The sequence below is a fragment of the Sander lucioperca genome, chromosome 17 (assembly GCF_008315115.2).
Source record: "Sander lucioperca isolate FBNREF2018 chromosome 17, SLUC_FBN_1.2, whole genome shotgun sequence".
In the NCBI taxonomy this organism is placed as follows: Eukaryota; Metazoa; Chordata; class Actinopteri; order Perciformes; family Percidae; genus Sander; species Sander lucioperca.
In genome coordinates, this window is record NC_050189.1 from 14,344,005 (window position 1) to 14,361,194 (window position 17,190).

General features: G+C 40.1%; 1 protein-coding gene across 4 annotated transcripts in view; it reads right to left on the reverse strand.

The window, feature by feature from the left end:
- Positions 1-13,716, reverse strand: part of LOC116049021 (protein Dok-7-like) — a 35,206-nt gene extending 21,490 nt beyond the window's left edge. For 3 of the 4 annotated variants that reach the window (XM_035994149.1, XM_035994148.1, XM_035994150.1), the window contains exons 1-5: positions 13,472-13,716; positions 13,315-13,360; positions 11,802-12,032; positions 6,244-6,444; positions 2,184-2,303 (exon numbers count right to left, since the gene is read on the reverse strand). In XM_035994149.1, coding sequence (XP_035850042.1) covers positions 2,184-2,303; positions 6,244-6,444; positions 11,802-12,032; positions 13,315-13,360; positions 13,472-13,525 — 652 coding nt within the window. In that variant the 5' untranslated portion in view covers positions 13,526-13,716. The remainder of the gene's footprint in view (positions 1-2,183; positions 2,304-6,243; positions 6,445-11,801; positions 12,033-13,314; positions 13,361-13,471) is intronic. The other variant, XM_035994151.1, reaches the window with a different exon arrangement.
- Between the last annotated feature and the right edge of the window lie 3,474 nt (positions 13,717-17,190).

Consider the following 17,190-nt stretch of genomic DNA (forward strand, 5'->3'; position numbering starts at 1 on the left):
ACCAATCACACATTCTTAGTTTATAAAAAATGCATTTTAAAAGAATGGTTTGACATTGATCTGCATGCTAAATATACAACTACAGCCAGCAGCCAGGTAGCTTAGCTTAGCATAAAGATTGGAAACAATCATAATCATATACATTATCCACTTTATCTTAAAGCAGCTATTGTAATCTTCATTCCCTATAATGTCATCCACTGGGTAGCTACGCAAATTTCCTAGATGAACATTCTAGTAATATGTTTAAAATGCTCCCCATGGGAATAAAGTTTGTATCCTGGAGAGTAAACAGAGCAGGAGAGTGAAAGGCGAAAGAGGTGAGGTGGAAACAGTACAGCACACAAGGTGGCAAACGGATAAGTGAGCATGGGAACATAACAGCACTTAATCAAAACAGAGGCAGAGAGATTTAGTCAGGAGCTGTGTAGGACAGAGGCACAGACAAGGACTGAGAGGTGAACCACAACTGAGAACAACAGACACAAGTACGGCTGCAGAGAGAAATAAGAGTATAAAATAAGAGGGAGGGGGAAGTGGAGCAGTGGGTAATTGAGTATGAAATGAAGGGGGGAGGCAGCAGTGGAATCCTGTGGATGAGGTTACATACATGCCCGGAGTGATTAGAAGGCTTTGGCTGCTCCGCTTGTGTGAACTGTGACTTTGACCCATTGCTCTCCCTCAGACATCCTCTCTGCTATTTATTCTACTACGCACCACAATAATAGGAGTATGAGCTCAACCTGTGATTGAACAGCGAGATGTGTGAGAACAAGAATATCCACGAGACCCCACAGCTGCCCGGTCCACATTTCCTGTTAAGTTGCACACTGGGTGAGATTTTTTTTTTTTTTTTAAATAAAACCGCTAGTGTGGAAAATCGAAGGTGTTAAAGTGGACAGCAGGAGAGCAGATAATGTTTAACAGCTTTAGAAATATTAGATCTAGCATGCAAATGTGTTAAAATAACAGAACTAAGAGCAATCAGATAGATAAGGTATAGGGATATATGATTCTTTGTATCTGAGACAATCTATTTTAAAAAAATCTATTTTTTGGACAGTATATGATGGCTGGAGAGACGAGAGACATTTGAAAATAAGAGTTTGAAGATACCCAAGTCCACAACATTTCTGTAGGACGGTACATTAGTGTTTTCAAATTGTCAGTCCAAACCCCTACACAACACAAAGAAAAAGCAGCAAATCCTTACAATTGATAAGCTGGAGGTAGAAAACGTTTTTGCTTGATAAATTACTAATGATCAATAGATTATTTAAATTATTGGGGATTCTTTTTTTTCAGCACTAAAATTAAATAAACTTTTTTATAGCAAAGAAACTAAGCAGATACTGTCAGGCCTTCACAACAGGTGGCAGAACAACAGGAGAGCAGAGGAGCTGAGGGTGGACTTGCTAGAGGTCAGGGCTCATTATACAGACAAAACTTCACTGTTGCACAGTAAGTATTTAATCATTTTGAAAAATGAATACTTTAGTATTCAAATATTCCCAAATGGAGATCATGATGATGAACCAGCGTGCTTGGCATCTTTGACAAATTAAAGTCAGATGACCATGCTGTAATACGAGTACAAAAAAAACCTAATGGCTATTTGGAACTTGGCCCATCCTCCAGCTTGCCCACCAGTAGCACTACACTCTCAACTATACATAGACTACAATTGAATTTGCTGCCAATCATCATAATCACAGTTAGTACAGTTAGTACATAAGTTATCCTCTTACTGATGTTTAAGGCGACCCTAAAAAGACTAAAATTATAAATTGCTTCAGAGGATTATCCAATTACATAAAACACAGCTGTCAGTCATAATTTAGTCACATCAAAGCACATCCATCCACGGACAAATCCTCTGACTCATTCTGCCAAAAATGGTTGGATGCCAGGAAGGCAACACACTTAACAGCTATGATAATACCTGGAGGCACAGGAGGGGAGCTATGCACCGTTTGCTACAATTTAAATGGTAAGTGTTGACTTAAGTGTTTGTTCATACTCCTTGGTAACAGCGAGGCTATTCATTATTGAAATAATGCATCACTTAGAGATCCACCTTGTCTCTTTAAATAATAGCCCTTACAACTAAACTGTCTCTGTAGCGCACAGTTGGTTTTCCAGTCCTTTCCAGCTAAGCAGCTTTAAACACCTCTGGTACTGACCTGGCAAAACTGGCCGCAGTCCAAAAGGGCCTCTGGTGGGGGAGATGCCTCTGACGATGCAGTCGAATAGAAAGCTGATCTGCTCGCCCTCAGCAGATGCGAGCAAAAAAACACCGGCCCCTGTAAAAAGCAGACTTGATTAGTGCCATGCTAGATTTTTCAGGACTGAAATATCTGCCACAAGGCCAAATAGAAATACACTGTAATTAGTACAGGAGGTAATGAATAAGAAAGATAGATTTGCTGTGGACAGATCTGACCTAGCATTCAGTTTTTGATACTATACACACATGTTGTTCCAGAAAAGTATTGAGGTTTGACACTCAGCGCTGGTTGTGGATGCTATTATACATTTCATATGTCCTTTTTACTGCTACCAGTATGTCACACATCCATTGAGAATGTCATCAAAGGTGCTATAAGAATGCAAAGGTTAAAGGTCATGCTCCCCACAGGTCTCTTGACCTCCCTCTGACAACACAATTGGCTGACCGTTACAAGGTGTCACGATTAAAGGGGGGTTGTGTCACCCTGTCCCTGAGACCACCCAGGTCAAGGCAGTCCTCAATCACATTCCCAACACTCCCCTCGCAGTGAGCTGGTTCAGAGGTCAGCAGTAAAGGCTGCACCAGTCGAAATTGAAGATGTATTGCCTGCTGATGTAGATCTAATAAGTTTAATTCATTTCATCTTATATTGTACTCTACTCTGGCACAGAAACTAATTTGGTTAGACTCTAAGGCTGAATTTAATCTCTTCAAATCTTTTTTTTTTTTTTTAAAAAAAGGAACCACTTCTACTTGTGTGTCGCTTTTGATAGCAGGTGACTGAACATCAGGTGCACTGCCAAAAGCTTGAGTACAAAAAAAAACACAAAGCAAAACAAAGGACAGGTGGCAGGGCTCATTAAGTTTACAGCAAAGATTCTGAGTAGGAACAAAAACAACTCAAGAGGACCCTTCTGGTCTCTCGTCTACAAAGTGATAACACACAGCGGCATTACAAAGTAACAGAATTTAAATTGTGTTCGATAAGTGGGAAGTGTAAATTAGCTTGACAAGAGCGAAGGCTGGCCTTTCTATTTTCACAACAGCAAAGTCATCCAAGCAGGCAAACTTTAAAGGGGAAGTTTGAGCAAACTGCACAATTTCTTTCTATTCTCAACTGAGAAAAACTCACAAATCTTTGGAACCACTGCCAGCTTAAACTTCTAAAACACATGAATTTCATAATTAATAGTAAACTATTATATATTATTACACTATATACACTATATTATTTTGTCATACATGTGCGACTTGACTCCTGCAAGTATCCATCCAGTTGATTTTCCAAATTTTTGCTTTCATTTTCCTTCTATTATTGTCCATCTGACTAATCATTTTAGCCGCTATATCAAGTTTGATAAGTCTTTTATATACACACAGCACACAATAAATACTCAAAAGAAACACTTCTCTCCATCACTCCTACTAATTTGGTCGCATTTCCTTCTGAAAAACTAAAATAATTGAGGACAAACTATCAAGCAGCACGTACACAAAAGGTCGGACAAATGCAGCTTCAACCAGAAGCGAGAGGTTTGACACCGTTACACCACTTCTTTTTCTGCTGTGAATCAACTGTGCTGAGAGATTACATGTCACAGGAATGCACGCCCTTCAACAAACATTTCGATGCACGTTCACATTCACACACATTTCCCTTTCTTCTTTTTCTGTGCATGAAGATGTGACCGTCTTCGTATTATGCGAGATGCACTGCTGAAGATTTAATGAAGCTAAATAAATCGCACACCACATACAGTGAGTGTCATTTTTCCAGCGGGGTTATCATGTGTCCGTAACGCTCGGATGTCTCTGGCGTTTCCCTCATGTCTGTCTCTGTCCCCTCCAGGTGATGACATACACCCGTCTCTGCTTTAATGGTTTCATGTCTGTTCCAAGGTGTAAACTGTGGTTTGCCCAATCACAGGGACAGACACAGCTCGGGCTATTATAACGGAGCTAAGGGGTTAACTACTGTTTCTCAAAAGCAACTTCTATGGAGTGACGCATGATGTGGAATTGGGCACAGCAGGGGTGAGCCTGCACAGACCGAATAATTCCCTCCAGCAGCTTTCTCGTTGTCATGAAGCAGCTGTTTTTTGGATGCACAATCCAGGGAGTCGGAGAGGACAAAACACTAATGAGAACAAGTGAAAAATATGCGACTGCTGTTTACATCATATGCTCGCCATTACTCATCTAGGTAAATCAAATTACCAATAAGACCCAAATGGGATTACAAATATGAGACTTTGAATTAGGGCTGCATGGTATTTTGTTTCATCGTCTACATCGTGATGCGCACATGTGCAATGTTAACGCTACATAACTTAACTTTTTGCTGCTTAATTGAAAGTAAACTTTTACCGTTGTCCTTTTACCGTGATTGTTACCGGCCGACCCTTCTCCTTTAAGACAGGTGGCCATGTGGGCAACGTGTTTATGTGACGACTATCCGACTCGACGGGTTTGTTCGGAAGTAAGGCTCTCCCGTGTGTAGAAAAGTACCGTAAGCGGCAGACACAATGAAGAACATGCTTTTCGATGGGTAGTGAACCTACAGTAGTCAGTGTTTTAAGGATGAAGTAAATCACCTGCATAATGCAACGTTATCACGACGTCTCATGGCCATTTTCACTGCAGAGTTGCCAGAAAGCTGCTACCAGCCAAGCTAAAGCTAATATGCAGTAGTTAGCCAAAATAAACAAATACAAATAAATAAATAAATAAATAAAAAGGATATTTAGTTTTGGTAAATAACGTTCATAGTAAGTCAGATGCTAAGTCAGATGCTTATTAATGTGCATTATTATTTGCTTATATTTCAGAACCACATCCAACTTCACATGTAACGTCAAATACAACTTCATAGTTAACTTCATGTTGGAGATGTAAATAAATCTTCCTGGATCTCAAAGTCAGACATCTCTGGTTCAAGTTCTCACCAGACACCCTACAGCGGGCCAGTGTTTCAGCAGCCTGTTTTCAATAGTTTTTACAAGCCTATTTCCTATATTTTTGTAATATAATAAACACTGTTACACTTTTGAAACTATTTCCGCTTGTGTAGGCCTATCAGTGCTTTCTGAACATATTGAACACACTTAAAAATACCGCGATAATACCAAAAACCGTGATAATTTTGGTCACTATAACGGTGAGGTTAAATTTTCATACCGTTACATCCCTAGTAATGGATAAAGGGTTAAAACGCCCAGCTTCTGCCACTCCAAGTAGGAGTAGTATGAATGTCAACTGACACCAGGGGTACTTGATCCCATCACATAAGAGTGTGGAGATAAAAAAATAAAATAAAAACACTAGTCTTAAACTTAATTATATGCTATTAAAATTTCTCTTAATTGGAACTAATTGAAACCATGAAAAGCAGCCCCAGAAAAAAATTACACAAAAGCATTTTCCCTCTTCCTACATGTAAAGCATGTATTTAACTCAGAGTTGCTCCTTACATTATTGTACTGAGAAGGAGCCTCTCTTTTACAGAAACTGTTGAATGAAAGCTACAAATTAATCATCTGCAATCACAGCCTGTGATTATTTGGTCTGTTTGAGAAAGACATAAGAAAAGCACAGCTCAGATGCTTATTTAATGAGCTGTTAGCCTCTAATGATGCGACCCAATTTAACTCCAGAGACATTGTCCTTAAATGATGAAGATATAGTCCGCTCTTTTTCTCTTATTTTGTTGTTTTAGCCTTGCTTTTATTTATTTTTCTGTCTCAATTTTGCTGTTGAGTTTCTGTTTTCTAATCCTGAAATGTTTGTCAACCAGTAAATGTTTTTTTCTGGTATTGTATTAAACATGCAACTGTTCCTTTAGTTGCCCTCATGCTTCCTAAACACAAGAGTGCAGTTTCATGTCTTGAAGAACCATCTGCCAAACACAAAATACCAGTTTATGGAGTCACATAATAGCTAAATGGCCAATTTACCTAAACTAAACCCATCGAAATGTAGCATAAAAGCAACAACATAAAGAGCAGTAAACTTACAATAACCACATCTTGTTCCTCCCTCGAACACAAATCCATTGGGTACAGGCCCATATCTGCGCAGGTCTGGAAGGTTCCAGTGGCCGATAATAACGGGAGGGACATCCCTGGCAAGAGCCAGTAGGTTGTTGCACAAATGAAAAGTTGCAGGTCCACTCTCCAACTTGGTCCCTGGTAAGACTCCAACACTGAATCTGTGAACTAAGAAAACAGAGAACCCAATAGAACAATGAAGAAAGGCCAACAACAGAAACTTCAAGCATCATTTAACCATCTCATCTTTTCAATACATTCTCCTCAGTAGAGAGACTGGCTTCTTTTCTGGAAATGGCGCTCCAATACTTTTCTACTGGACCAGTAAAGTCTGTCTAAAAAGTATCAAAAGTTCTTTGTATTGTATTGATTTTCACTGTAAGGAGGTGTGCAGGAATGTAAAATACAGTTGAAATCATGCAAATGTGAATCCAGCTGCCTGAGAGTCCAGGTTGAAAATAGTTGCAGATAGGCAATAGATAGATAGAACAGACAGTTTCACAGGGGATAGAAAACACACTGTCCTTACAAAATAATTACTTCAGCACGGATTTTATTTCATTCAGCAATAAAAAAAAAAGGGAAAAACAGCTGCACACAGAGAATGAGATCAGCGAGCTGAGCTCTGAACCCAGCAGGCTCAGATCTAAAGCCCAATGCAATCAATCAAAGCCTCTAATGAACATCTGTGTAACTGAGTCTGTGTTCTGTTGATAACGAGAAACCAATGAGGAAAGCTGGATGTAAAATTAGAACAAAGTATGAACACTGCATTTGTGTTTCTGCCCCTGAGTTTGTGGAACTTCATTCAACGCGCGCGAGTGTGGAGTTTCCCATCCGCACAAAGCCTAAGACTTTTACTGAGCTCAACAAACTTCGCCAGGTGAGATTGATAGAGGCGTTGACTCAGGTTAAGAAAGATTCATAGGGTGTCACACACACACACACACACACACACAACACACAGTGGCCCACAGCCTAGCAGGTGACATTTCTGCTGGCTTGGACACACTCACACAAATTCAAGGACAACACACAATTTTATCTAGCTCTCTTAGAACACAGACACAGGCGCATCTATACAAGCAAGCAGATGCGTATATTTTCAGATGCACACACGCCAGATTGGAAAGAACAAATGCGATTATGGCTTTAACAGTACGTGTATTCGTCAGTGCAGGACATTTAATTTGGTATGCGATATTGGTTAGGTACGCCCTGTGACTCAACACGTCAAATAGTCTCTGTCTACTACACAGACATTCTGGAGCGCAAGTTTTACTCAGAGTTTTAGCAGTGCACTGGTTGTTCTCCATCAGCTGTAGCGTGATAGTTGGCTTAGTCCGGTTAGCCGGGTTAGTCAAGCTCAATGGACAACAATTTATTTAAAACTGTGTGCCGACATTGTTTAACTGAAGTAGAGTATATGTGTGCATAAACTTCAAACATTTACTACGGCATCACCCAAATGTGTCGATTAGCTTAACGAAACAAAAAAACAGTTAGTCTGTTGTGTATGAATGAGCAAAAGCTGCAGTTCAGGAATTATCAACAGGTCAGTCTTATTATGAAAAATGACTGACATTTGTGTTATTTATTTTTCTGATTGATAATATGCCAATATTTGAGTGCCTTAACAGGGTATATACAGAAATCCTGGAGGTAAATTCAATACCTTTTAATACCATTTTTAATACCTTCTCAATATTTTTTAAAACCAACACGCCATTGAGTTGCAGGTTTATACGGCAACATATTTTCTAACCATTAAACGGAGTTTGAGATTTATAAAACTACACCCTCTTGGCCAATAGAACGATGCAGATAGGGAAAGTCAACAGAATAGACTGAGACTCTGAGACTGTACTGTATGTACAGACACCTTATGCACAAATAAGTACACATGGAAAATATTCCATGAGGCAAGTGAAATACAAGAAAACAGACACAGACAAGCATTCACTGTCTGAACTTGTGATGCCATTAGAACCATTTGAAACTAAGTGAACCTGTGATCTCATGGTTAAGTGCTTCAATTGAATTGCTTTTTCTTCCACAAGTTTATCAACTTGCGCCAGTTCCTCTTTTTCTTTCTGCCTCCTCCTGAGGGTGTTAGATTTAGTAATCAACCATTTTCCAGGTTAGTGGGGGTGCATACCGCTCAGAACCAACATGAAAAACATAGCTAGTAATGTTCACTCAGCATTTTGTTGTTAAACTGTGAGTAAAATGAGCGGTGACGTTAAATCGCCGGTTTCAGGTAACGGCACCCTACGGTACCGTCTATTTGCTGGATGGTTTCAAGGTAACGGTAAGGTAGATAAGCCCGTTGACAGCGAAGTCATATTTTGGCACAATGTTTCTGACCGTAGTAGTGGTCATAGTGACTGAAAGTGTGATGCGAGATGCTAAAAAGAAACTACACGCTGTTTTCAGGTGACGTTACTTTTTGATGTTCAACACCCCCGGAGTTTTGCCGACCGGATACGGCAAAAGTTTAATCTGTCAACTAGCTCCGCTACCTTCTTCGTTGCTCTGGTTGGTTGAAAGACAACCGTTTATCCCGCCCATCGGATTGAGCCCTGCCAATGGTGAGTTCCCAGACCCAACATCTTGATGTGGGTCTGGCTTGTCAGGCTAAAATACGGGATAGGATATAATATCACACAAACTTTACAAGATCAACTTAAATAAATAGACATAATAAAACAAATGGACAACTCATAGTTGAAAAAACATTCAAAAAATGAATACCTCATAAAATGGCGATAAATACCTTTTAATGGCCTTAATTTTTACTAATTTGATTTACTACCTTTTAATACTTTTTAAACCCTGCGGACACCCTGCTTAACTGTTGAATGTTTATAATGTTTGTGAATTTTAGCCACTGTTGAATGTTTATACTCAAAAATAAAAAATACATTTACTGCATTTTTTTCTACTTCCCAAAAACATACCAAACCCTGATCCCAAAACTGAGGTAGGACTACATACTGAACTTCGATTTTTGTGTACAATTACACTCCTAACTGCGATGCAATTTGTCTTCTAGCACAATGTCCTCTAGCACACAATCAGGTCCAACAGTCATTAGTGACTGCTTTAAAATTCAGCTGGACCCCAGCCACCAGCTGAACAGTCCAACGCTATTATTAGATCTTATGTTTATCACTTATATAACTTAAACAATAGATCCACACAATGGATTGTATACACATTGAGTCTCAACGCTTAGGTATAAATTAACTTTTAATTCTATGATGTCAGAAATAGTAAATAACCATCATGCCATCAGTCTTAGTAACAAAAAAAACTTGCAACCAACTTTTAAAGTTTTAAAATGACCATACCCGACAAATAAGTTGATCGCATGACGTGATCTACTAAAAGATCATTACCATTAGCACTAGAGGTCGACCGATTAATCGGCCGGCCGATTTTTGGCAATTTTTTACATAATCGGCATCGGCCAATATCAAGCCGATTAATAAGCAGGCGCATCTGCGGGCAGCCTAGTGTTAAAAACATAAATAGGCGACATTTTTTACAGCGCGCCCAGACCACCTCCCCTCGTGAATTCTTGCGCAGTGTGTCTCGCGCAGCCACTTCAGGTTCAGACGCTACCGTTAGCAGTAGCATGTTGCTGGTGTTCTTGCCTTGGGATTAACTGTACTAATAAAACCGTACAAAACACCGCGGCCACACCGCTGTGGAAGCTCCCCGAATATCATTTATCAGAGTCTGGTTGTTACCCCTGTCCGTGGCAGTCTCATCCAATCCTATAACGGAGTTAACTGGAGCTAACCGCTAACGGAGCTAATCGTTGCTAACAGAGCCTTCAGTTCTCCGTTCCTGTAGGCTATCCATTAACTGCATCTATGGACTTGAGCACGAATAAAACCCTTAATTTTATTAAATTGGCTGGATGAGTTTTAAATTACAACTAAGAGTTGTTTGAATGACAGAAATCTGCTCGGATAAGATCCTAATGAGTGCAACAGGACATGTAGGCTAACAGTAGGGTCCCCAAAACACAGATAAAACACTTACAAATGAACAATGATCTAACAAACAAGGTGAACAAGAACTGACTTTAGAGAGCCCTAGTCTTATGTGATTCAACAGGAGTTAGGAGGAAATAGTGTTGAGATTAATAATAACATGTCACTTTGTGTGAAGCAGATTTGTATTCTCAGAAGTTTAATAAATGCTGCTAAGTGCACTTTTTCATTGAAAGGTTTATTTGACAATGTTTATTTTCTTCTTACCTGTTTCGTTTATTTTATATATTTTTCATACATTATTTATACAATATAGGCTACAGTATGTTTTTACAATATACATTTTTAAATGAAGTATAGGCTACAAGTGTAGATTGGTGAAGTGTTCAATAAATGTTTTTGTTGAGAAATTCTGTGTATATTAGTGTTACATTTTATCTTTCAAATAGAGGTTTAAAAACAAGCACATATCGGCCAAAATAAATCGGCAGCATTAATCGGCAATCGGCTGACCCTGATTTCTAAAGATCGGCATCGGCATCAGCCAGAGAAAACCCATATCGGTCGACCTCTAATTAGCACTCATCATGCAAACTGATTTGTTTTAGGTAGGTAGGATGAAGCAAAAGCAGGTGACGGGGTGATGACATATTGGCGTTTTTCCATTACATGGTATCTACCGCAGTGTCCTGTCCACCTTTTTCCATTGCAGATTTCGTACCGCCTCATGCGTGAGGCGAGCGTGGCTGGTCGTCATAGCGACACCGCAGGAAACTGCCGTGACCTAACGCGACACACACACACAGAACGTCGAAGGTGTGTTGTTTTTGATTCTCGGCATGTGGCTGTTGCTGCAGCCAGAAGAAAAAAATTGTTTCAAAAGAAGCTGGAGGCAGCAAAAAAAACCTGGCTAAACTATTTAAAAAAACTGGCTAAACTATTTAAAAAACTGGCTAAACTATTTAAAAATGGCGGGTTTGTTCAGGACACACCTGTCTGTTAGGGACTTTGTTTCGTAATGGAAAACCAAAAAAGGCGAGTAGAGTCGAGGCGAGTCGAGCAGGTACCATGTAATATGGGATGGTCTGTAACCGTTTATGTGTAATGTATCAGTAGTGTAAATTTAGGTAGCCTTAAAGGCAAACAGTAGTTTAGAACATCATCCATAACCTCAACTAAAACGTCCCAAATATGTCAGCAACCAACTGCATCTCGCCAAGTTAAAAGAAGCATAAACATGAATTTATAACTGACGCATGCATGTATCTTGTTATTATGAAAGCCAGGAATTACTTTATGAATTACTTTATGAATCTGTACCATGCTGTTACCTTGATTAAATGAATCATCAGTCCAGAAACTGTGGCTTTTTTCAAAAATGCTGCAGCAACACTCTTCCTGTGATACGGCTGATCACCTCTAAGGCTTTCATAAATAAGGGCCCCGGCTATATTCATGAACTAATTCACTTGTGACACATCAGAAGGACATTGAAACCAAAGCACAGAGTGATCTCCTTACCTTCTCCGAGGCTGTATCGTAGGCGAGCGTCCCACGCCTGCAGGGCCTCCTTGCTGTCGAAGCCCAGTAGAGCAGCCTGGTTCAGGCAGAGGATGGCCAGAGTAAAAGCAACACCTTCATACCACTGTCCTATGTCCAGACCGCAGATCTCCTCCAAGATGACACTGGCCCTCTCCTTGTTGCCCTGCGCTTTTTCAGACTTGTCTTTAAAAACCAGCAGCACGAGGCAGTCTGGAGAGTCAGAATGAGATGGTATGAACATCACTGAAGATGCGTCCAGCAGCATCAGTAGATGTATTTGCACAGTTAAACTGCACTTTACATTACATTTTTGTATTACGCAACAGTTACCTGAAATAACTGGAAACACAGTTAAATCCATAATTAATTACACTGTCAAGTACTAGTAAGATGTATTCTGACACACAGTAGCTGTTGGAGTGTCCTGTAGTTTTTTGGCACCTTCAAACAATTAGTGTCAACTGACATAACAACACTGTGTGTTTGTGCATCTCACTCCTTCACACACACACTTCTTTACCCACATAACTGAGGCATGAGCGCAGACAGCTGTGATAACACTGACATCAAAGATGAAGAGGAGCAGCACTCAACCTCAGTCTAACCTGTGGAGTATGTTAAGCTGTCCAGCACCAGATATCCAAAGAAAGATTCTGAGTTTGTGGAATCAAGTTCAGATGCTTTTGCATCCTTAGAAAATCTCTGCATGAAAAATGAAAGCTTGTGAATGTGTAGACATTTGATTTGAGAATATCAAAATCGAATTGTGCACAAATGATAACAGTGAGGTTACACCATGGATGTAAGAGAACGGGTTACACAAAGGCATAAGTAACGTTACAGACTCAAAGCAAACTGTGAAATTCAAATCAACAAATGACTACACGTGAACGCACATTTAAAATGACCTAAACGAATTTTAACCCCGCTTTTGCAGCCGAAATCATTGCAAACAGTTGCACTTTAAATGTACTCGTTTAAAAATATATTTGTACCTCCTGCTTTGAATCTGTATACTCAGATCTTCACAAAAAGAGATGTTTTCTCTCAGACTTTGTGTAACCTCGCTGTTTCCCCACAAATATTAGCTTGTTGTCTACAAAAAAAACTTTTTCTATTACTTGAGTTTATCATGTAGTCTTGTCACAGGTTTATAAATGGTTGAAATACAACTACAGGTTTTGAAACTCGTTTTCTACTTTATTTTACAAGCTCTAAATCTGTTTGACCCTTATTTGAGCGCATATACAAGGCCCACGTTCTGAATATACGAACACAAACGGCCTCATCAACACAGGAAGGGTCCATGCAAGTTACAACAACACATGCAGGGAAGCACCTGATATGTTCAACAAGCTAATGTTAGCTTATTTTAATCTGGCGCAGCTAACATGCGCATTAATTTGTTAACACACATTTCATAGATAACTCGCAGTAAGAAACAAATGTGAAATGTGTAAAACTGACCGGTAGTAAACGGTGTTTTTTTTACCTGCTACAGGCGACGGCTTGCGAAGAACGAGCCACCTAGTTTTCCACTGTGGAAGAAAGCAAACGTAACGTTAGAGACAAACTTTTTTTAAGCACAGATGAAAGTGCGTTGAATTACTTCAGCCATATCCGTCAGCAAATTTAGTCACACTAAACACCTTTTTTCCATCTCGGAGTCTGGCATATCCCTCCACGACAACAGAATCCGTCATCTTCAGTCATGGTTCCTGACAGCTGCACAGTCGCTGCCTGAATGAGGGGTCACTTTCAAAATAGCTGCTCTCTATGCTTGTGGGGCGCAAACTCGCCCCCAGCAAGGCACGGAAAATGGCATGACCAGTATCTGTCTGTCTGTGGACCAGCCAGCCGACCATGTTGCCACCTGGACTGGTTTACACCACCTGCTACTGGAGGAAACAATCACATTCTCATACAACATTCCATAGTATCTTTACAAACGAAGAAATATACACAGTTTTGTGTGTTATTTATGGTTATTTCATAACACGGGAAGTATGTCGCAAAGTACTCCTGAAAATTGAAAAAAAGTGGAAGTGGCTTCAATTGTGTAAATGTGTATTTGAAATACATTCTGCAGAAGTTTATATTCATAAAAGGCCTCTTGGCCTCATAGTGTGTAAAATCAAAGGTATAATATGCTTGAATGTTGAATTATAGTAGTTGAAATACTAAAAGAAGTGGAAACAGATAAAATGGAAGTGAATGAAGTGCTGAATAAAGTTGAAATCTCAGGTAAAGTAAGCACTGAATGAAGTTGAAGTGTCAAATAAGCGGAATGAAGTTAAAGCTTCAGCACTGAAAAAATAACTCTTGGCAACTAAAGATGCTCTATTACAATCAAATACATGTCGAAAGCTACAGGCTTGGCACAATTATGACTCGTCCTTCTTTATATTTTCCTCATGGATGTATCGGATTTTCCTGGGCCTGAACAGTAAAGCCAGTGCGGAAGTGCATTCTACTGTTTATCTAATTTCCAACAGCGACTCCCACTGGCTCCAAAAAGAAGTCTGATTGCATATAAGTCTATGGGAAATTGACCCACCTTCTCATTTGATTTATTACTTCAGTAAGCATTTTCCCAATATGTTATTAACCGCTAGTTTTAAGTCTTCTTCAATACAGCATGATTCATTTAGTAAATTATGGTCCCATTTATTTCAAAATTGACGATAAAGCAGCTAAGCAGGGATGCTTCAGGACGTGGCTACACGTTGACCCGGGGGACAGAGGCTTAGCAATGCTAACCATTGCCCAATTGTGTACATTTATAATAGTCGTGAATTTGCTTTCGGTGTTGTCCGTGTTTACATCTTAAAATTTACCTCAAGGGGGTAAGCTTCTCCTCACAACGCGTACCTCCTATGGCGCCATTTTGATGCTAACAAGCACTCACCCACCGTTAGCATTCCATTGACTGCCATTCATTTTGGCGTCACTTTGACAGCGAATAACTTTACATCTGAAGTGTTTGAAGACTTTATTTGTCCATTGTTTATTTCTAAAGAAACACGACAATGTATAAAAGGCTCCATTACCTTGTACCTCATGTTATGGCTCCGTAGCAGACGTTTTTGTAAAAATAGGCTAACGATTGTGTCATAACCACGGGACTTACTGTCATAGTAGAGGAATTACCGTATAGTACAGGAGAAGCTCGCAGGCAGTTTCGACTTACATTAGCTGTTTAAGTTTAATTACTAATGTTAACTAGCATTTTAGTTAGCAATAATTAGCCTGTGTCCATGTTATCTCCTTACATATACCTACGCTCTCCGTCTCTGCAATATTCTGAATGATTGAGATTTCTCTTGGCACAGCTACCAGAAGACTTACAACTTTCAGACAGGTTGCTCACGTCACATTTATGTCGTCTCTCTCAGTTGGAGGCTGCGCAGTAACGCTCAGCGCTCACCGGAAAAGTGCTTCTAATGGCCTTTGTCGGTACACGATCCGTTCTGCCTGCACGATCCGTTCTGCACATGCGCAAGATAATACTGTTTTACGTATCCATACGACCTGCACGATCTGTTCCACGCTAGCCTATGGCTAGCCTCCACCGGGAAGCTAACGTTAGTTTAGCTAACAGCTAATTCGGCTAACCGCTAGCTGACAGCTAGATTCAGTCTAAAATAACGTTAACTCAAACGTAATGGGAAAAGCAGGCTACAGCTAAATTAAGACTTCACAGTAATAACAATAAAGACAAGTATTGAGTGATTGTATTTTAAATGAGCACAAGTAAAGTAGAACTGACGTAACAGCTGTTATATATGTCAACGTTTATTTTCAAGTTTTATTTTGAGGGTCTTTTAAAGTTATTACATGCTGTCTCAGCTAGCAGTTAGCCGAATTAGCTGTTAGCTAAACTAACGTTAGCTTGGCTGTCGACCGGAAGCGTGGAACAGATCGTGCAGTGTCGTAAATCCTCGTACAACCGCGCATGCGCAAACATTTTGCGCATGTGCAGAACGGATCGTGCAGGCAGAACGGATCGTGTACCGACAGCCTTCACTGGTCTCCGTCAAGGGTGTCGGTACACGATCCGTTCTGCCTGCACGATCCGTTCTGCACATGCGCAAGATAATACTGTTTTACCGAGGATACGACCTGCACGATCTGTTCCACGCTAGCCTATGGCTAGCCTCCACCGGGAAGCTAACGTTAGTTTAGCTAACAGCTAATTCGGCTAACCGCTAGCTGACAGCTAGATTCAGTCTAAAATAACGTTAACTCAAACGTAATGGGAAAAGCAGGCTACAGCTAAATTAAGACTTCACAGTAATAACAATAAAGACAAGTATTGAGTGATTGTATTTTAAATGAGCACAAGTAAAGTAGAACTGACGTAACAGCTGTTATATATGTTAGGTGTTATATATGTCAACGTTTATTTTCAAGTTTTATTTTGAGGGTCTTTTAAAGTTATTACATGCTGTCTCAGCTAGCAGTTAGCTGAATTAGCTGTTAGCTAAACTAACGTTAGCTTGCCTGTGGAGGCTAACGGCAGACCGCTACAATCAGCTAGCGGTTAGCCAAATTAGCTGTTAGCTAAACTAACGTTAGCTTGGCTGTCGACCGGAAGCGTGGAACAGATCGTGCAGTGTCGTAAATCCTCGTACAACCGCGCATGCGCGAACATTTTGCGCATGTGCAGAACGGATCGTGCAGGCAGATCGGATCGTGTACCGACAAAGGGGGTAAGCTTCTCCTCGGACCGCGAACCTCCTATGGCGCCATTTTAATGCTACAAAGCGATCACCCCCCCGTTAGCATCCCATTGACTGCCATTCATTTTGACGTCACTTTGACAGCGAATAACTTTACATCTGAAGCGTTTAAAGACTTTATTTGTCCATTGTTTATTTCTAAAGAAACACGACAATGTATAAAAGGCTCCATTACCTTGTACCTCACGTTATGGCTCCGTAGTATACGTTTTTGTAAAAATAGGCTAACGATTGTGTCATAACCACGCGACTTACTGTCGCGTAGTAGAGGAATTACCGTATAGTACAGGAGAAGCTCGCAGGCAGTTTGGACTTACATTAGCTGTTTAAGTTTAATTACTTATGTTAACTAGCATTTTAGTTAGCAATAATTAGCCTGTGTCCATGTTATCTCCTTACATATACCTACGCTCTCCTTCTCTGCAAGATTGGGAATTATTGAGATTTCTCTTGGCACAGCTACCAGAAGACTTCCAACTTTCAGACACGTTGCTCACGTCACATTTACGTTGTTTCTCTCAGTTGGAGGCTGTGCAGTAACACTCAGCGCTCACCAGAAAAGTGCTTCTAAAGGCCTTCACTGGTCTCCGTCCAGAGCGACGGGATCTGTTGGTCTATTCTTATAT